Genomic DNA, 21,905 nt, shown 5'->3' on the forward strand with positions numbered 1-21,905 from the left:
TTTCGAAGTATAAGAATTATAAGTAGATAGAGAGATGTACGTATAGAGAAAAATATCTTTCTCAGAACTGGCTAGGTCATATAACGTTTATCTTAAGTATTTATAAAGTTAATTTTTAAAGTGAAACATTTGAAAAGTGGTTATATATTTGGTTCTTAGAATTGTTCCTTCCAACTGGAAAGAATAGGACATTTACATTAGAATATAGGGTCATAAAAAACAGAATTACATTTTTAAGAAAGCTCTCCCTAGAGAATTTCTCTCTTGTCTTACTGTGTGGGTTCAAGAAGTCTAATAAAAAGTTCTGTAAATTAAAAGCGGGTTATTGCTTCCTGGGAATGTAGAGAGAGGTCTTTGGAAAACTCTGGGCCAGATCCTTCTTGGTAAGTAAGGAATTTCCATTATAGAGGGCTGCCAGTCTATTAAGTCCCCTGTCACTCCTAGTACACTCTTGGATTTGGCTAAGTAGATCTGTCTTCACAGTCAACAAATTAGGAGGGCTGGGCTGTTCATTAACTACCAAAATCGATTCAGTAAATTGAAGTTAGCTAATTTCTCTTTTGGTATATTTGGTTATTAGTGTGAATTTTTACTATAATTTGCATATTAGGAACTTAATACCCACAGAGAAACATTTGACCCACTCATATTTTTTTGGAGGCATGGAAGCTATACATTATGTTTTTCTATGTTTATATACTTCTTTGTAGAAGCTCTCATAGCAGTTGAGTGTGACTATGTGTGTGTGTTAGGGCAGGGTCCTTAATCCTGATCCATACCTACATGTATTGATAGAATAAAATCCTAGGCAGATGACACTGAAGCATGAAAAATGTGATCCAAAAAGGAAAATCAATACTGCTGTAGTGAGTAGCTTAGGGTATAATCCCCCTAAACATTTATAGAGATGTACACCAAATGATTGTTTTCCAAGTAGAATGCCATTATATTTGTTTCTTCCTATGATAAGCTAACTCGCAGCAAAACATGCGCAGAGCACTTTATCATAAGCCTCTCTCCAACGCTGAGAGGGAATAGTGAGCATTAGTAAGGGGGATGAATATGATGGGAATAAGGATGACAGAAATACAAATGTCTGGGATTAGTGAAAAGAAAGACCAAGATTGCATATTTCCAAGGGAATGCCTCTCTGGATCTTTGGTAAAGGTTATGACAGCATGATTCTAAAGAATGTGAGTAGGTCAAGCAGCTGTGAAGGACTTCACAGACTCCAGATAAGGTGATTCTGGGCAGGTAAGTCTTCCTGGAAAGATAGGAGTTGTGGTTTTAACGACAGGGTCCTGTGCCTTTTGAAGTTGTGCAATAATGTTCTTTCCTACAAATACATCAAAATAGTAATATATAGAATGACTGTTTATTAAAGGTCCCTTAGGAGATTAAATCAGAGGAAATCTGAGAAAAGTGAAAATTGGTAGAGCCTCTGAGGACATCTTTTTGGACGTCTTGGCAGCCAGGGGAAAAAGTCATACGAAGCTACTCACCAGTTCTTGTGGGCTGGAAAACTGAAGTGGGAGACCTAGCTCTCAGTGGTTGTTCCTTCTATAGGACATTCTTTGCCTTGGGAGATGATTAATCATGGCCTGATTGAGCTCCAGAAATGAAATATCTCACTAGTGCAATTGTTTCCCCTTATGTCCTTGTAGGTAAAATACCATCTGGACCACCCAACCTTACAATGTGTTGGGTGGAAGACAATGACCATAGCTAGAGGTGATTGGAATGTAATACTGAAGAGCAGAAATGCAACCCATTAACAAAAATCTGTAGGTAGATCTGATTGAAAGCTAATAAATGCACTCCAAACAGCATCTTTCTTTCTCTGTAAGAAAAATGTAATTGTGTGAAGCTCTTCCACATAATGCACTCATTTGTTTATCAATCAAAATGCTCCATTTTACTAACAGCTACAATGCCTTCATCAAGGGAAGTGATCACTGTAACGAAAGGTGTGAGGGCCACTTGTAAGTTTGAGAGAGATTTAAGGTTGTGCATTGACAATCGTGAAACGGCCAGCTGTTCTTGAAGTTATGAAATTATACTGAAGACGTGCTCTAAATGCAACTGCCCAAGATCAGAGACAGAAAACCAGAATCACGAGAGACCCTCTACAGCTTGAACCAGGAAACACATTTTAAGAGAAGTTCTTAAAGGGGCTAATTTACGTTCTGGAGAAGGTGATGTTTTGTCACTCTTAGAGAATGGAAGGCTTCTTCATCTACAGGAGGAAATTAGTTATTTTTCGATTTGTAGATATGTGTAGAACAAATGAGTCAGTCTCTATTTTGACAGGTTAGGATCAGGAACCCTGGGCTGTGGAATCAACAAGGAACCTAGCCCTGCGTGGAAAAGGCAAAGTGCTTCTGTTACCTGTGAGACCACCCAGGGAAAGGTGCCGTGTTGGGGATTCTCATCATGAATGGAATCCACCTATAAGAATACCTGCAAGGTGGTTTAAAAGAGCATATTTTATCATTTTTTTCTTTGAAAACAACGAGTAAAACTGTGTTTATGCTGTATAGAAAGCAAAGGTCTCTGAAGTCTTCACTGGTGGCAGGCTTGAACCATTATTTGTGAACTAAAATTAGCTTGTAAGAGATTGAGAATCATTGAGCCATGACATTTTGTTAACGAGTACTTAAAACAGTCAAGACTACTCTGGTCATTGAATTACTGTCTTTGGTATTTAAAGAAATAAATGTCAGCTGCTCATTTTGTGTTTAACCAAAGATTGGTAACTAGGAGACATTAACTGTTGATCCAAGAAAATATTTAAATTATACCTTATTTCCTTCACATGAGAAAGTGTGCCACATATAATCATACGTGGACATAATGAATTCAAAGGAGATTTTAAAGATCATATAAATAATCACTTACATGTGCACCGTGAACAGATTCTATTGTAAGGACTGAACCCACTGATATTCATGTGGGCTTACAAATAAGTACACAAACTAGAGGTCACATTTTTTTCACAAATGCTGATTTCTGGTGTCACTTCTTTCCATACTGTTGACTGTATGATACATCAAGACAATAACAGGTAATTAGTCAGAAATTATTGCAAGGAAGTTCTGTTGGGAATCAAGTGGAATATAGTATGATACTAAATGACTAAATATCCCTTAGGAAACAACTAGTTACTTCTGATCACTTTCATTAGGATTGATTTATTTGCTGTAATATTCTGCTCCAAAGTGGTCTGATGTTTATAGGTTCATATTCTTGGATGCAGAAAGAATAAAGTGGTACTAAAAGATGCAAAAAAAAAAAAAAAAACCCAATTAGTGAAATGGAGAAACATCTACCAGACACATATATTCTGACACTCTGCTCTCTTGGGACATTAAAAATGATATCTTGTATGATCAAAGGGTTGACATTTGCAAGAGTTTGAATACTAGGTATCTATTTTCTTTCTTTTGGATGAGGATACCAACTGCACAATAATACCTTTTTGGTCTTTATTTCTTCAAAACATGAAAACAAAAATGAAGTAGATGACAATGAGAGGAAACATTCCATACAGATTATGCTGTATCACTAGTGATTAAATCAGAAACAATTAGAAACTTTATTTGTCTGTGTCAATAATGTGTACCATTTATAAGGAACAGCACAATTCGTGCACTTCCCCCCTAAAGCTGTGCACAATACACACAAAATAAACAAAATGAAATAACTTTACACAACTACAATTATTAACAACTCTGAACAATCAGAATCATATTTTCCCTATAACATGAAACTGGAAAAAGCAAACAAACCAAAAAGCTTTGAAATTAAAAATCAATGGTAAGAATTTCTGAAAGTCCTCTGAAAATTTGCTATGGGATTATTGACATTCCAAATATGGCTAAAATTGAGTGCAAAAATCTAATGTTTAAACAACTCACATCCTTTGACTATATTTACTTGGTGTTTTCTAGGCTAGATTTCCATTTAGTAAATTAAAAAAAAAAAAGGGTTAGGATGTGCCCCCAAAAGACAGACCCACGGTGTTGGGCCATGGCCTGCTGGGGTGAGTCTCCTGGAGATATGAGGAACTGTAGAGATACGGGGCATAGAAAGGTACTGTTGACCAACAAAGATAAAAACTGGGGTTAATTGGACCTTTTCAGTCATCTGGAATACCAACATGATTGCTTTTCTTGGCTTACAATGGGGAGGTGTACAGATCTCCAAGATCAGCCAAGGATACATAGGATGCTTCCCCTAACCTGTGCTTTACTTCTTAGTTAAAAATTTTAGATATCTGGACAACTGTATTGGTACAGTTTCAGTGTGTTTACGTTAAGAGTTTTGTAGTTGTGTTTTTCCTTGCAAGATAAAACTGTTTCCATATGACTGTGCTAACTTTTACCCATGGAAACAGCAATCACATTAGCCGTGAGCCCACTGAGGGCAGGGATCTGGGCTGTCTTGTTCATGGTTTAGGCCCCAAGAGTAGCACAGTACCTGGCATTTTGAGTAGTAATCAGCATTTAATTACTCATTCAGTCACCAAATGTTTATTAAACGAACAATCATGATTACTGAGTAGAAGAAGAGGAAATAACTGAACAGCTTTTATCTCTTAAGTATCTTTGAATCAATACAGAGGTCCAGTGGTCTCTCTGACCTGGGATTCTTTTTAGATAGAGATGTCTCTGAGATGGGACCAATGTCATTCCATCTGTCCTCCTCACTGTCTTCACTACTTTGGAATGTTGGGTTTATCCATGCTCTTTGGTATTTTGAAATAGAAAGAGCCATTCCTTTTCCAGGCTGAAAAACCTCCCAGCGCAATCCTCTTGGGAGGCACTAATCTCATTTAATTGCTTACTCCTTCATCATTAAGTACAGAAGATGCACTTGCAAAGGCCAGTTGGTCTCCCTGGCTCCTTTCCTGCTCAGGAATTGCAGACACAGTCAGAGGAGTCTGGATGGTGAAAGAAAGAGGGCTCAAAATAGCCTTTTACATAAAAAAATAAAACGAACAAACCACTATCTACCCTCTGTGCCAGACAGAGCAGAAGTGAAATAAATACTTTGGGGGCAGGGGTGTCATGGAAATGGAGGCTCTCAAAGCCTGGGCACATCAAATCCAGCCACTGATCTACACCTCTCTCCTTGGCCTTCCGGAATCGTCAACAGGTGACTGCTTAGAGGCCTCTGGTGTATTCCACACGGCTAATTTTCCATGAGGATACTTTGTAGTTTGCCTGCTGTCCTCTCAATAGCTTTAACTTCCCAGTGAACTGTTATTGCTTCTTAGAAATGAATGTGCAGGTCCATGAACAATAAGCCATTTTCTCCTTTTATCCCTAGTATAATCAAACTCATAACAACACAAAAGTTACAACTCAGGTGAAAAGGAAACTCACTTATGTCTTCAATGTCCAGTCAACATTGCTGAATGGGAGAACAGTATACACTATACTCTACTATATACAGATACGCTTATTTTGTTTTTCATCCATGCACTGTGTAACAGGTATCACAACAACATTCCCAAACAGGCACATGAAGAAGGAGCCAATGTTCAGTCATGGCTGGAACAGGATTGTGCAAGCCACGGATGCTTTTGAAAATAAAACCGACGCATGATCCCAGGTGACAGCGAACATGGGACTGGGACACAGTGATGCAGAGGAAGAGAATGATGTGCTTTTTGAGTGGGGTTATTCCTGTTTGCATGAGAGGTGGTGGGCAGGAGGAGGGTTGGGGTGGGGATCTGGGGGGGTTAGCCAGGCTGGAAAACCAGAATAAGGACCTTGCTAATCACATAGTCCAGAGCTAAAGAGTTAAGAAATAAATGATTTTGCACGTTCTTGGGAATCGAGGCACATCATTCCTGTACCTGTTGCACAAGAGTGCCAGGCCTCGTATCTTTCAACACCAGACTGTATCTAGAACCATCACTTCTCCTGGCTGCATTCGAGCTCCCACGCTTCTCCTCAGAGGCAGCTCTGCCTCTGCTCACGTTCCAGAGATGAGCGCGGAATTTAGTGATCTAGCGAAGACATGCTGCTGCTTCCATGCCCATATCCTTTCCCAATCCAAAATAACTTTTTAAAGTGTTTGGAGAGAGTAATTGTAAGGATTTAAATTTTCTTTACCAAAAACCCATTTGCATATAGATTGGTCATCACCTCCCACAAGAGAAACGAAAACCTTGACCCTCCCAACGAAACAACACAAAATCGAACATCAGCCACCTCCCAGCCCCCACCAAAAACAAGCAGAAACAGAAAACAAAATCAAAGACTTAACAGTTTATGAACCTGGAGAGAACACAGTCCTTCTAGGCTGAGCTGCAAAGACGCCCCTGCCTCCATGCCTTTGTTCAATGTGATGATGCCCCTGGGAATGGGAGGTGATGGTTTCTCACTCCGGCCCTAGTACAGAGTATGCTCTTGAAGCTGGATTCCATCAGCAGGTAAGTGAACATGACAAATGTCAGTTTCCTCTGTTCATTATACATAATATTTTATGTATATATATACGTATATATATATATAAATTTACTATATCTGATTGTTCCTTTAGAAGCCTTTTATGTGGCAGTAGGCCTCCAGGGAGGAGAAGAAAATGTACAAGAGCCACAGGAGCACGAAGAGGCAGGATGTGAGGAGCTTGGCAGTCCGGGGCCCACCCAGCTCACCTCCTATTTCCGGCCTCCGCCGATACAGCAGCACCCCCACGTTGATGAAAGCAAAAATGGTGAAGAGAGTGACAGAGAAAGCTAGCGTGCCAGGGGACACTTTGAACTGTTCCCCGTTGGCTGCATGGTAGATGGCAGCGATGGACCAGGCCACGCCGATTCCCAGGAAGACGTTCACCGCGTTGCTGCCGGTGACATTACCTATGGACGCGTCTGCATACTGGTCCTGGGTGGCCGCCACTTTGCTTGCAAATGTGTCTGTGGAGGAAAAAGAAAAAGGCAGTGACACTCAGTATTTTAAAGTGGGCTGTGGAGTGCTGGAAGCTTCAGCCATGTACTGTAGGATCAAATCCTCCAGTGGAAACCCAGGGACCAGGAGATGGTTTTGCTGTTCTCTGGAGTCCCGGTCCTATGGTCAAGATGATGGGATCAAGACATCAGAAGCCAAAGTTTGGTGTTGGCTGTGTTACTGACCAGAGGATCTTGGTCAAGTTCTTGACCCACAGGTACCACAGGTCTCTGTTATCTTGATCTCGCGGGGCCACATTTTTCAGAGGGATCGTGGCCCATTGACGTCAGAATCACGTGGGGGTCCTGCCGTCATAATGAAATATGTGACCCCAGGCAGATTACTTAATTTTTCTAAGTCTCAGTTTTTTGTTTTTGTTTTTTTTTTCTTTTTAATTATTTATTTCTTTTCAGAGTACCAGATTTCATTGTTTATGCACCACACCCAGTGCTCCATGCAATACGTGCCCTCCATAATACCCACCACCAGGCTCCCCCAACCTCCCACCCCCCACCCCTTCAAAACCCTCAGGTTGTTTTTCAGAGTCCATAGTCTCTCATGGTTCATCTCCCCTTCCAATTTCCCTCAACTCCCTTCTCCTCTCCATCTCCCTATGTCCTCCATGTTCTTTGTTATGCTCCACAAATAAGTGAAACCATATAATAACTGACTCTCTCTGCTTGACTTATTTCACTCAGCATAATCTCTTCCAGTCCCATCCATGTTGCTACAAAAGTTGGGTATTCATACTTTCTGATGGAAGCATAATACTCCATCGTGTATATGGACCACATCTTCCTTATCCATTCGTCCGTTGAAGGACATCTAAGTCTCAGTTTTTTAATCTGTGAAATGGGGATAGGGACGCCCATTTCAGGGTGCTGTTAGCCTGAAATACAACATGTGAAATGCTCATGTTTCTTGGAGCAAGGTAAGAGTAGCTCTTTTTTCTTGTTTTGCAAAGACCATGTAATGCAGGCTAGATCGGTTTACTAAAAGCGGAGGCAGGATCTGGTATAGCTCCCCTTATTGAGCCAGTAAACAGAACTTGTGAGATACTCTGTTTCTTTTCTATATAATTGTGTCGTTAATAATATCAAAGTCCTCTCAGCTACCTTGGCAGAAGACTTTGCACAGAAGGTTTATAGAAGATGTGAATAACTTGTCCAGTTGAATCCACAGTTGCGGAGCCAGTAACGGCAGGTATGATATCACGGGAAGATACTGTCATGCCACCTGCTCTGGTCATCTGGAGGTTCCCCGGACGCTGTGAGCACGCACGGGCTTGTGGAATATTGGAACTACTTCTCCCCTCTGTTGCTAGTCTGTTGCCACCATTAACCGTTGGTAAATCCCCAGTGGGGATGATACATAAGGCCTGTGAGCTTTTTTCAGCCTCTAGATTTTTGTGCTTTACCCTGGCAAGTAGGTTATTTAGGCTGCTCAGAGGACACTGCAGAAGTAGTAGCCCCTCCCCCCCTTTTTTGGAAAGGAATTCAGTCAACATGGAGGGCCCCATCTCATTAATCCTGACCTTTGCAGTGGAAAAGCAGGTTTTACTTACTGTTCTACAATTAAACTAAGGCAAACACTGCTTCCTCTGTACCAGGCACTATCCGACATGTATTACACGTGTGTTCTCATTTAACCCCCTTATCAGCCTTCAAGATGCTCCTGTTCCCTTTCGAGATTGGGAGCACCTCTTGGACAGGCCAATAGAACAAGGCTTTTTAAACCAAACTGATTCCATTTCCGAGCCCATTCTCCCTCCGCACCACACTGCCACTCCCAGAAAGACTAAAGTTTTCCCTTCCTCATTTCAGATGGGCCTGATCCTTCCAGAAACCCAGATACAGGGGCTTGCAGGATGCTCTTTCCTGCTTCAGAGCAAAGACTGCAGAAGGGGTCGGCTTCTGCTCACCCGCCCGCCCGCCTGGATGTGCGCGGCTCTGTGTGTTCAGATCCCGCCCTGCGGCCCCGTGAGGGCTGTTCGGGAGGCTGGTGCAGAAAAGCCCAGGCGAGACTAATATTAATGGTCTCTTGCACTTCATTATGAAGAATTATTAGGAGCTGCAGCAGCAGTCTCAAAAAAAAAAAAACAATGAAGTTCTGCTTTTCTTTTTCAAGGACAGGCAGCTGAGCAAAGAAAGTAAAGGAAAGAGTGGAAGGCAGGAGAAAGCAGCTCACAGCTCAGCTGCTGCAGAGGAACATCTGAGACGCTGCTCTGCGCTGACATGGCGGCCGGCACCAGCTGGTGGTGAACAGATGGCGGCTGTAGGCTAGGCCGTTGGGGTGGAGGCGCTCTCTCCCCATGCTGCAGGGGCAGGCGGCCTGGTGCTGGGCCACACCTGCCTACCACCCTGGCATGGGCTACAGGGCACACTGGACTTCCGGGGTGCCCCATCTCCGCTCAACCCCTAGACTTTCTGGAGGTTTCTGCCGCTGAGCCAGAAGGGAATGAGGCATAACATCAAAGATTCCTGGGCCTCGGGGACCCTGAACACCCAGACTAGTCCTTTTGCCTGAAATGCAGGGCACACCCAGATCTGCAGGGATGTCTCCCTCCCTTGTTTTTTCAATAGCCTGTTGTAAATATCGAAGGGGAATTCTTGTAATAACAGGCTCCTGTTTTCAAATACCGTTCTCTGGCTTCCCTACAAAATTAACAGCCAAAGTAACTAATTTGTCACATAAATGAAACCTGTTTGGGGCCTTCGGCATCTGGTAGGTTTTATTTACCTGCATTCGACATCAGGCCTTTTGTCTGTTTTAATTCAAAAGCTATGCAAAAATGATAGAGACACAAGCAAATCCAAACCATTAACCTTAGCTCCGGCAGAGACAACGCTGTTTTTCAAATAAAGTATGATGGAATCTCCCCAAATTACCTTCTTTCACTGCTCTGCTGCTTCACGCAAAGAGCAACACATCACACACCATATGTCAGGCACTGCCAAGCCTTACCCTGAGCACTAAGCCCGTAGCCTGCTTATGGTTGAACGAGGCAAAAGACACTCACATGCCATTCCTCAAAGTAAAATCCAAGAAATAACTACTGCTGTAGTTTCAGGGGGGGAGGGGGGTGTCGTAATACTATGCAGAACTTGGCTCATTAAACAAACACATGCAAATCAGATTTCCCATGTGATTGGCACAAAGTAAGACATGTTGATAACTACATACATACATGCATATATATATATATATATATATATATGTACATATATATCTTCCTACGTGTACACCTTAGGTCAGATTTCTAGTAGGAATTTTCCCTTTTAACTCTCACCTTGAACTCTAATAAATTTTGAATTAGTCATAGCCTTAGACTCAGTCATAGCCTTAGACTTTTCGTTCTGCTGCCTGGTACCATTGACTAAAAATCAGTAATTGGGGAGAGGGGTGCCTGGGTGGCTTAGTTGTTAAGCATCTGCCTTCCGCTCAGGTCATGATCCCGGGGTCCTGGGATCAAGCCCCACATTGGGCTCCCTGCTCAGCTAGAAGCCTGCTTCTCCCTCTCGCACTCCTCCTGCTTGTGTTCCCTCTCTCACTGTGTCTCTCCCTGTCAAAAAATAAATAAAATCTTAAAAAAAAAAATCAGTAATGGGGAAGATGCGACTGGGAGACAGCATGACTGGAGCTAAACCATACATCACAGAGTCAGGACATAACTGTTCTCGGCAGACCTGTCTTAAGAGTTTCCTGTGTGTAACCTCGGCCAAGACATTTGGTCAATGAGCAAAAGAAGTCAGCACACTCCCCTTTCCTCCAGAAATGTTTTTTACCTGAATTTCTCAAACTTTATAGCTACATACAGATTTAATTGTCCCTTCTGTAAAAAGGATACTTATTATATTCCTACAGGTCACACATCGGGTTTATGATCTAGAGCAAGGGTTTCATCCCAGATGATTTATTCTTGGCTCTTAGCGTATTTGGGGGGCAGGTGTTCAATTCCCAGGCAGTGTGCTCAGGAGCTGACAGTGACGGTGCTTTTAATTGGGATCTAGCCTGTTTGTGGAGGCTTTGCTGCTTTCCCAGCACCTGTGAATTCCTGACAGTAGACAGACCAGGGGGTACGGAGCTTCATTAAGGAGACAGTTTTAGCTCTTCTATCTGAGTGTTCTTGGGCAAGACACTTCAGTTTTTTTTTAGGTTCTAGTTTCTTTATCTAAAATAAAGGACTTAGATTAGAATATCTCTAAGACTCTCTCCAAGTTTATTGTTTGGGTGGTACACACAGCGCATCAAAATGCTAAATTCACATGTATGATTTTGGTGTTTTTCTTTTCTTCTTTTTTTTTTTTTTTCATAGGAATTGGTACAAGGGCAGCCTTCTTCATTAGACTTGATTAGTGACAGTATCTCCTCATTTTAAAGAATGGCTTAAATGAAATCTTCAAAGATCCTAGGAGGGTCTCTAGAGCTGAAGATACTGCCATTGATCAAATTGTGACAGTATTTATGAAATTAAACCATACCACACAGAGTCTGTGCTTTTCCAAAGAGAGAAATGTTGGCGAAATTATTTACTTGAAGTCACTTTGACCAGTCATCCATTTATATGAGTAAAGCCATGGGTACACATAAGACAGCGATGACTATTGGCAAACAGTGTATGTAATGTCAAGTTCACACACCACTGGCGTGGGGAATACTGGGAGAGCCTGGTTATAAGATCTGGGGCTTCATCTTCAACCCACTTAATCAGACTCTCAGAAGAAAGGATAGGGCATATGCATTTTAACAAGTGCCTTGGGTGAGTCTCCTTCACACCAGTGTTTCAGAACCATGGCTCTAAGGCATAGGAATGGCTATTGTTCCAAATGCCCACTGTTTGGGGGCCTTGCTGAAAGGAACAGATGTTTGTTTTGGGGAAGCAGCATTTCTCTTAGAAACAGTGATGCCCTCAGATACCGGGTTATTTTACTCACAGAACCACTTGGTTGGGCTTGGCAGAGGGGCCAGGCCTGCTTAACTATAATGTCCTCCCACTCTCAAGTCACACAATGCTCTTATTACTGTTTTTTTAAGGTTTATTTTAGCGCGAGTGAGTGTGTGGGTGGGGGGAGGGGCAGAGGGAGAGAGTCTTCAAGCAGACTCCCTGCTGAGTGCGGAGCCCTTGGGCTCCATCCTGGGACCCATGAGATGATCACCTGAGCCAAAACCAGGAGTTGGACACGCAACTGACTGAGCTACCCAGGTGCACTAATGTTTTACTATCTTTACACCTCATTCCAGGATAGAGGCTACGAAAGGCCAAAGGAGGAAGTTGAAGTCTGGCTCTGTCACCTTGCCAGGTAAGAAGCTTACCTACTCCACAGGGCTTTAAAAGAAATGTGTTAACATGAATAGCCCTCAGACGAGGGCCTGGCAGCTAAGGAGTGTTCAGTATTATGAGCTATTTTTATCCTACAACAAACAGCACCAGAGCCCAAAACAATAAGTGGTAAGGAATTCTGACCCAATGTGATAATTCTCAAAGACTTACTTTATGATCCTATGCATTTAAAAATGTGACAGAGCATAAAATTATGCTTAAAAATCAAAGACATTTTCCGTGTAACCTAAGCCATAAAACGACACCGGAGATGTGCTGGTTTCTAAGGCCCTCATCTCCCTGAAAGGCAGGCATCTCTGCTGTGACAATGCTCCTGCTCCTCTCTTGCTCCTGGCCTTTATGCCCCTTGTTCCCTGGCTCTTTTAGAATATTCAAATGGAAATAGTCCAAGTACTAGTTCTTCTGTCACGGAGGGCTTGGAACAAGGTTTTGTCTTTAGTTGTGACATTTACCCAAGTAAATACAAAAACCACACTGCCTCACACACTCTGCCTGTTCATCTCAAAAGAAGCCTTATTTGACTTCCAAGCAAAGTTCAAGGGATCAAGGAATTACTGGTGTTTGATTGATTAATGACCAGTCAGGAGTTGTAAAAACAGAAAAAAGGGTAAAACACTTAAATGAGATTTCTGCCCATAAAGGCTGCTCCTGAAAGAGAGAGAAAAGAAATCAAGACGGTGACATGGCCTATTTTTAGAAGAGAAGAAAACGGAGGTAAGCAAAAAGCTCCAGAGGACTTGTGTTGGCAGATCAGAACACCTGCTTCTAGTCATTTTTATCCCCAACCGCAAATCAAGCATCAGGGCAACTTCTGAAAAATACCAGCTTTCTAACACCACCCAAGTTTCTGCTTCATTCGTCTGAACACTGGTGGGGTTTTTAAAAATTTTTTTATTTATTTACTTACTTATTTATTCTATTTATCTATTTGGGGGATGGGTAGGTGCGAAGGGGGAGAGAGAAGCCTCAGCAGTTTCCATGCTCAGCATAGAGCCTAACGCAAGTCTCAATCCCACAGTTCTGAGATCATGACCTGAGCCAAAATCAAGAGTTGGACACTCAACTGACCTGTCCCTGGACAGCAGTATTTTTAAAGCTCCCCCAACTAGACTGAGATCTGCTCAGAGCCTTTGTGCTTTCGTCTGTGTAATGGCACCTCTCATAGATTAGCCTGGATAACATATGAAATAGCCCTGACACCATTTTTGTTGTTGTTGTTGTTATCAAATAACTTTTTGTTCTGCTATATTAACTTGAATGTTTGCACTTTGCAAGGGTACACTGGGACTTAGTTTTCTAGCATGTATTTGAAATCCTGGTAGATTTTAAGGGCACCTGGATGGCTCATTCAGTTAAACATCTGCCTTTGGCTCAGGTCGTGATCCAGGGGTCCTGGGATTGAGCCTGTGTCAGGCTCCCTGTTCAGCGGGGAGTCTGCTTCTCCCCTCTCCACTCCCCTACTTGTGCATGCTTGCTTGCTTGCTCTCCATCAAATAAATAAAATCTTTTAAAAAAAGATTTTAAATTAAATTAAATTAAGAGATAAATTCTAATTTAATTTAATATTAATTTAATAGGGGCTTATTTTCCAGGGGACACAAACCAACAGTGCCATTCAGTGCCATTTGATCTGCCTTCCAAAGTGTAATTTGGCCCATGTTTTCAAAAGAAAATAATACTCCACTCTTAAACACATCCATGGTGGGGTGATTTTTCAGTATGATGATCATGAACATCCAAGAGAGGACCCAAGGTTCCCCTTCCTTGTCCAAACCTCTAGCTTCATGAGATTTGCTAAAATTTTCTAAAATCCCTGGTTCTAAATCTTTGAGGTCTATAAAAACACTTGAGTGTCTCAGAGAACTCTGTCTGAGATGGGGCTCATTCTATTCAATCACTTCATCACTCTCCCCACCCCCTCTCTTGACCCTGAAAAAAGCCCCAAGCCAACTAGCTGAGTGTGGAGCAAAGAAGTGATGTTCTGACCTGGTTGTCTCTTGAGACGTGGATTAACATGGTTTTGGAATGGACTAGATTATGTATGTTAAGCAGGTTTGGTACTTTGACTTTGGGAGTCCTTCTTATTTCCTTCTCCAAATTAAAAGTTTCATGTAAATCATAGCGGTGGAAATTCCAGTGTGTGCCTGAAAAACTAAGGGGCGCAGGGTTGACTGACTCGAGAAAAATCTCCTGATCTGGTCAAGTGATGAACAGACAGCTTGATGCTGACCATAATATTGCACAGTTCCCAGTGAGTTCATGTGAATCAGCGGTTCTGCTTGGCATTGAGACACATCAGCAAGCTGAGGTCACTGTCAGGAGATCATTTGGTCACCTGGTTCCATGTTACTCTGTGGTTAACCATGGTCATTACTGAAGAATGCTGGTCCTGATTCCCATGGACTGCACAATGTCTCTAGCTAGAGTAGTAAGGAGCCTAAACTAAGGAGTAAGACCTAGTCCTCCTCCCATTTGCCATGCACTGGCAGTGTGGCCTTGGGATAACCTCCCTTTAAGCCTCTGATATATAAAATAGGGAAAATAAAAATCCCCATTTATATAGCCATGACAATGATCAAAAGTACTGCAAAACAACTTTGCATGGTGTTTGGAAGTTTGTAAATGCACAGCAAATACTGTTATATTTCAGAATTCTTTGTTCTGGTGATAACAAAGGGAATGTTAATGATATTAAAATTTTTCATTATGGTTTCCTTCAGCTAGGTAGTTTACGTTTCATAGATCTTATGTAGGATTTTGGGAGAATGTGTGTCTCTTTGATGTCCAGAAATGATGGGGGTGATTAGGGCAATAATCGTTAATATTTATGAGGCTCCTAGGAGAAGCTCTACATATGGCTTCTCATTTAATCTGCAAAACAACCATATGAGCTAGGAATTTCTATTATTTTCATTTGATAGACGAGAAAACTGAATCCCTGAGTGTAAGAAATTTGTCCGGGGCACCTGGGTGGCTCAGTGGGTTAAAGCCTCTGCCTTCGGCTCAGGTTATGATCCCAGGGTACTGGGATCGAGCCTCGCATCAGGCCCTCTGCTCAGCAGGGAGCTTGCTTCCTCCTCTCTCTGCCTGCCTCTCTGCCTACTTGTAGTCTCTGTCTGTCAAATAAATAAAATCTTTAAAAAAAAATAAAGAAATTTATCCAGAGTTATATAGCCGGTAAAAGGTGAAACTAGGATTCAGACCAAACAAATATGATCCTAGCTAGAGTTCATGTTCTTAACCACAGTTCCATGGTGGGTTTTTTTTAGGATTTATTTTTTGGGGAGAGAGAGAAAGAGAGAACAAGAAAGTGCTCAGGGGGAGGGGCAGAGGGAGAGAGAGAATCTTTTTTTTTTCTTTAAAGATTTTATTTATTTATTTGACAGATAGAAATCACAAGTAGGCAGAGGCAGGCAGAGAGAGAGGGAGGAGGAAGCAGGCTCCCTGCTGAGCAGAGAGCCCGATGTGGGGCTCAATCCCAGGACCCTGGGATCACGACCTGAGCTGAAGGCAGAGGCTTTAACCCACTGAGCCACCCAGGCGCCCCGAGAGAGAGAGAATCTTAAGCAGACTCTATGCTGAGCACAGAGCCTGACACAGGGCTTGATCTCATGACCCTGATATCATGATCTGAAATGAAACCAAGGGTTGGACATGCAACAGACTGAGCCACGCAGGTGCCCCAGAGCACAAGAGCATGGGTATTAACAAGGACGAAATAACATATCTGAAATTTGAAAATGGACAAAACATCAAAGATGATATCCAGAAACTTCATCGTGTTCACCTGGGTCAGAAACAGATTATGAAGGGGCTATTTTCACAGATGACCCTTCATTCCTTTAGAACAACATTAGAGATCACTGACAAAGTAATTTTTTCAATTCCTTAAGTTCCTGGTTTCTTTTGGGTATTACATTTACACTGTCTTTCTAGTACATAAAAATAGGCTTGAAAGAACCTACTTTTAAAATAACATCAAGGTATTGCTATTTTCAGCATTGAGCCATAATTCTATTATTTTTATAATAAACCTTTTTTTTTTAAAGATTGATTTGAGAGAGAGAGAGAGAGCATGAGTGTGGGAAGGGTCAGAGGGAGAGAATAACCAAGCTGACTCCCGCTGAGCTTGGAGCCCAACTTGGGGCTGATCTCATAAGGCATGAGATCAGGACCTGAGTCAAAAGCAAGAGTGGATGCTTAATGGACCCAGCCACCAAGGTGCCCCTATAATAAACCATTATTTTATTAATACTAAGTCCATGAGGGTAAAGCATTGTTGAGATTTAGTCAGGCAACCTTTTGGTAATTTTGAAAAGGCAAAAAAACAGCATTTTGGGGCCAAAACAAATAGCTGACTGTCATTTTCCCAAACCAGTTTGTTATTAGACACAACCGGAACACCTTGCCTGGAACACAGTCCAGGGCTGCCCTGCACGGAATAGGGTCCCTTCAGCTCTCTTCTTCCTTCCTTCCCCTTCATCTCCCTCTTTCCCTCAACCCTCCCTTGCCTTTGAAGCCAGGTTCGTTCTTCTATTACTTTGTTCTATTTCTGGAACATCCATCCCCTATCTGAATCTTCTCAAGTCCTACTTCAGAGATGGTAAAGAGTCTTGCTAGCAGTAGACGTGGCTGAGTGGGACAGGACAGAAAGACTGCACTATGATTTAGAGAAAACAGAAACCCTCCCTCTCCCTTCCAGGTAGCCTTCCTAGGTTAAAAGAGAACTTCCCTGTCAGCTGGGCCCCATTAGTGTAATTCAAGGCCTGCGGATCTACACGATACACTGAAGACACCCATGTGCCTTGTGTCCTTGTAGATTTTTATCCAGATATATTCCCTCACAGACCTTCCCTTTTTGAAAGGGATTGCTTTGTGCGTTATGAGCGCAGGAAAGCACCAACACTATTAAAAGTAGGCAAACAGGCAGCTCAAGAAACAGAAAAAAAAAGGTCACTGCATATAACTTCAACACAGGCCTGGAGGCAGTAGGTGCTACCTGACGGTGGGAGTTGAGGTGGTTCTAGAAAGCTTTGGTAATTCTTCTACTTCTGCTCCTACTTTGCATTGAAGGGGTGTAAAATTTTTTTCCATTAGCTTATTACTATGGATTAATCGAATGGTCCCCAAAGGCATATGTGTCTATCAAAAGTCTTTAAAAAAAATCACAAAATCTTTGATCCAGCAATTTTATTTTGGGGGATTTAGAAGTAATCCTGCAAGTGTGAAAGTTTATGTGTGGGGGTGGTCAGTGCAGAGTTTTGATGTTAGAGAAAAATTAGAAAACTATTGTTTCTGGTAAAAAATTACAAGTTTAATGTGCAACTGTTAAAATTATGGTTAGAGGTACAATAACAAAGTAAAATGTTCATGACACTGCGAAGTGAAAAAGGTTCTGTAACTCTGCTTAATATAAGTCCATTAAATGTGGGTAATTAGTTATATCCTTGTATATATATTTTTGTTCAATTTCTTTAAACATCCCAGGATTTTAAAATGAAATGACGATATAAGAATGCAAATGGATGGTGGGATTGCTGGATGGTTTGTTTTTTTTTAAATTTTGTGCTTATCAATATTTCCCATTTTAATTACAAAGATTGTGTTTATTGTATTATTAAAGGGCTAACCTACATTTTTTTTAAAAAGTCTTATCTACATAATAGAGTCTCTCTGGGAAGGGATGAAAGGCTGATTTTCAGACTTTTCTGGTCCTTTCGGTGGTCAGGGCTATGGTAGCAAGATCCTAAGAAGGAAGGTATCGTATGAAGGACACACAGAGCAGGTGCATTTCAAGGGGCAGCAGGGTGGGGTAGAAATGATGAGGAGATTTCCTGGTCCTCTGGGACTGGCCTGGAGTTCAGAGTCAGGCAGGTGCCCAGGACAGGCCATAAAGGGGAACAAGGATTCTGAAAACAAACTTCACCCACTATTAAAGTTTTCTGAAGACGATTTGTGAAGGGAAGAGATGTGTGGGTCTTCGTTTCCTTCCAACCATTCCTGTCAGGTAAGGATGGACTGTAGAGCAAGGCCCAAATCCTCCCATTTTTGCATTTGTGTTCCAGCAACATCACATTGTATTTACTAATTGTATATTCCATTGACTTCAACCCACAAAATTACTTTGCATATTCATTTGTTAAGAGCTCTGTCCCCTTGAGACTTCTGGGAAAGGACCTAAGACCCAAGTGTTCATTGGTGCTTCAGCTCTGAATAGAGATGTAATTTGCAACGCAGAGACTAGAAAGGAAGGTGTGGAGCTATATCCAAGCTGCTAAGGGTACATGATGAGACTGAACTCTAACGTCAAGTTCTATCCTTGTCTCTCTCCCAGGCACCTAGTATAGCTCTCGGTAGACACTTTTAAAATGTCTTTTGACAAAAATTTCTTATTTTTACATCTTAGAATTTTCAGAGCTCTCCCATAGATGTTGTACCATTTGCTCTTCGTGACAATTCAGTGGGTGGGTGGACGGGAGCAGCAGGTGGAAAAGATCAGTCCTGATCTTTTCAGGGGACAAAGCCAAAGCTCCCTAGGAGTCTGATGGAATGGGAACACAGGGGTGGGCTTAGAATCCACGTTCTGTAATTCCCGGTGCCCAGGTCCTCATGCTGCAGCCTTGTTTCCAAGATCCTTCATCAAATCCCATTCTTGCCAGATACTACCCCATGCTCTGAACCGAATAACACATCAAGATTGCCTACCTCCTAGGGCTGCTGGGGATATTGAAGAGATAAATTATACAAATGTACTTTTTAAACAATGAAGCTATGCAAACGCCGTCCCTATTGCAACACTTTTTGTTTCAAGCAAATGCTCTGCCCTGATGAAATCATCATGAATCACTGATGCTTTAATGTGGATCATTTGTTAGCTATTCCAAAGTAATAACTGACACGGAACATTCCCAAGGGGAGGGGAAGAAGCACTGAGGAGAAAAACCCAGGGCACTCAGGTACTCTCCCACAAGAACAGATGTGGTAGGGACTGAGAAGAGAGTCACAGCTGCCCAGAGAGAGAAGGAAACCACCAAATAACTCAAAGGGGTTATTTAAAGGAATAGGCCAGGGAAAAGTAACCCCTAGTCGTCATTTTTAAGATTAGAACTGCCTGGATGAATTTTCAGGCGGATAACTAGAGGTCTGAGTAGGTAATTTGCCAATTCTTGGTGTAAGGAGTCACATCACCCTATTAAAATCCTCCTTCACATGCATAGAACATACGTGCTCTCAATGCCAGGATCCCATAATCCTGCTTTATTTTCTTTTCAACACGGTTCATGCTCACTGCTCTCTGAAACGTTATCCTATTTTTTTTTTTTAACGTTATCCTATTTTTGTGAAGCATCCATTTTCTTCCACTGAGGTGCGAACTTCATGGGATTCAACCGAACTTCGGTCTTGTTTATCCCTCTGTATCTACTGTGTCCCACAGGGCCTACTATATAGTGGGGCTCACTCAATATTTGTAAAATCAACGAAACTGAGTGCAGAATAGTCCTGGATCCTATGCTATGCCTCCCTCCATCCCACTGCTTCCTTTGACTTAGTTTAAAAATGGTATTAATCTCCTTAATGCCTGATGACTAGGGTAGAGAGAAGACCACCTGACGATTTGATGATCAAGAATGCCATATTGTCTCACTCAGTTTGCACATCCTGGCTCCTGGCTTCGTCTGTCAGAACACAAGCTTTTAATTTTCAAGATTACTTTTCGCTACTATCCCTGCTGTGGCTTCAACCCAGGGGTAGCAGTTGTAGAAGAAAGGGCTTGATCCACATTCTCAGGACAAGAAGACTTGATACTGAAGTTACCAACATGAGGTTCTTCTAGGTGGTCTGACTCTTGTCTCCCTAAATGTGAAACTCTAGAAGCACAGATGAAAGGACGGGCAGCACCCGAGCCACTTCTGATGCGACCTCACCCTGAATACTGAGCCCCCTCTGAGCAGCCTGACTTGCGGTGCTCTAGTTTGATGGGTGAGATTAGGGGTTCTGGCTTGCCATGTTTCAGCCGGCTGAAGCATCATCAGACATAGAATCCTTCAGGGAAGGACGTTTTCATGATCCTTTTGCCACATTTGTGGTGATTTGTTGTTTTACAACTGCATTGCAGGAATGAGAAGGTATAATTAGCCCTCTGCTGGGTCCATTTGTAGACCCCAGTGGGGATCTCTGCAGTTCGGGACGACAGCAAGTCTTGCTTCTTGTCTCAACCCATGATTTTTTATACTGATAACCTAATAAGAATTTACAATTTATGGAGGACCATGTCAAAAAGCCCCCTGGGCTCCAGAGGGCAGGGGAGAGGAGAAAGAAAACAAATACAATACACAATATCCTGATTGTAAATGATAGAATCAAAGTAAGCTGTCTTCTCTTTAGCACAAAATACAGGATTTGTGTGTGCTGAGCCAAACAAAGGTTGTCAAATATGATCACCAATAGATTTGGCATTTCTGGGTCATGTGCCAGGAAAGGTGGCCAAAGAACGTAAGGCGTATTATGGATTTAAATCCCTTCTCTGGAATGAAGCAGAATATGAACTAATAATACATAGTTTATGTTTCAATCTTGGGAAGAGGCAGGATGTGAGGCCTGTGTGCTGAGGAACGTTGACAGCGTTCCAGCTGGCTTTGTGCAGAAATGCCAAGTACCACGGTTTCATGCTATAATATGCTCTATCCCCAACAGTATTAAAATGCTTTTACAGTCACATGTAAGACTTGCTTTTTATTTGCCTTCTTTTCTCAAAATACCATTGGGCCTTAAATTTGTTGCTCATGCAGTACCATGACATGGCAATTAAGTTCTGCTTTTTTATACTACACTTTTTTTTCTTTTGAATTTAGTAATAATAGGCCACTCTGTGTGTAGGGAGAACGTGTACATGGCCTCTCTTCAAGGTCCTGGGCTCGACTCACTTCCTAATGGGTCCAGGGGCCAATGACTAGCATCTACAGGGTGACATGCTAAGGCAGGGATAAGAGTAAGAAACTGAACTCATTGGATTTCCCTCCTTAGCACTGTGTTATGATTACCTGACTCCCTGGACCAAGGATATTTAGGCTCAAGGTGTTACCCCAAGAGTCATAGTGCTAATTCAAAATACCATTGTGTGGTATTTTCCCCCAGCAACTGGAATATATGAGCCAAGATTACCTTTGTGGGGAGGATAGTGGGATTGTTTTAAAGGTTGGCTGCTCAGTTCCATATATGGACAAAGGGATGAAGACCAAAAACCTCTCTCACTTGTAGTTTGCAAATGTCTGTAGAGATTTTGTGGTGCGCAAAACAAAATTTATTTTATTTTATTTTATTATTATTATTATTTTTAATATTTTATCTATCTGACAGAGAGAAATCACAACTAGGCAGGCAGAGAGAGAGGAGGAAGCAGGCTCCCCGTGGAGCAGAGAGCCCGATGTGGGGCTCGATCCCAGGACCCTGGGATCACGACCTGAGCCGAAGGCAGAGGCTTTAACCCAACTGAGCCACCCAGGCGCCCCAAAACAAAATTTATTTTAAAACCTTACATAACCTAAGGTAAATTCCTACCTTTTGTATTACTAAAATGCAATTACTATCATGTAGAGAACCTGTGACCT

General features: G+C 42.1%; 1 protein-coding gene across 9 annotated transcripts in view; it reads right to left on the reverse strand.

Annotated features, from left to right (window-relative positions):
• Positions 1–3,471: 3,471 nt before the first annotated feature.
• SLC8A1 (solute carrier family 8 member A1) overlaps positions 3,472–21,905 on the reverse strand; it is a 329,486-nt gene continuing 311,052 nt past the window's right edge. For all 9 annotated transcript variants that reach the window (XM_045979206.1, XM_045979200.1, XM_045979204.1 and 6 more), the window contains one exon: positions 3,472–6,925. In XM_045979206.1, the coding sequence (XP_045835162.1) occupies positions 6,549–6,925 (377 nt within the window). In that variant the 3' untranslated portion in view covers positions 3,472–6,548. The remainder of the gene's footprint in view (positions 6,926–21,905) is intronic.

Source organism: Meles meles, chromosome 15 (genome assembly GCF_922984935.1).
Source record: "Meles meles chromosome 15, mMelMel3.1 paternal haplotype, whole genome shotgun sequence".
Lineage (NCBI taxonomy): Eukaryota > Metazoa > Chordata > Mammalia > Carnivora > Mustelidae > Meles > Meles meles.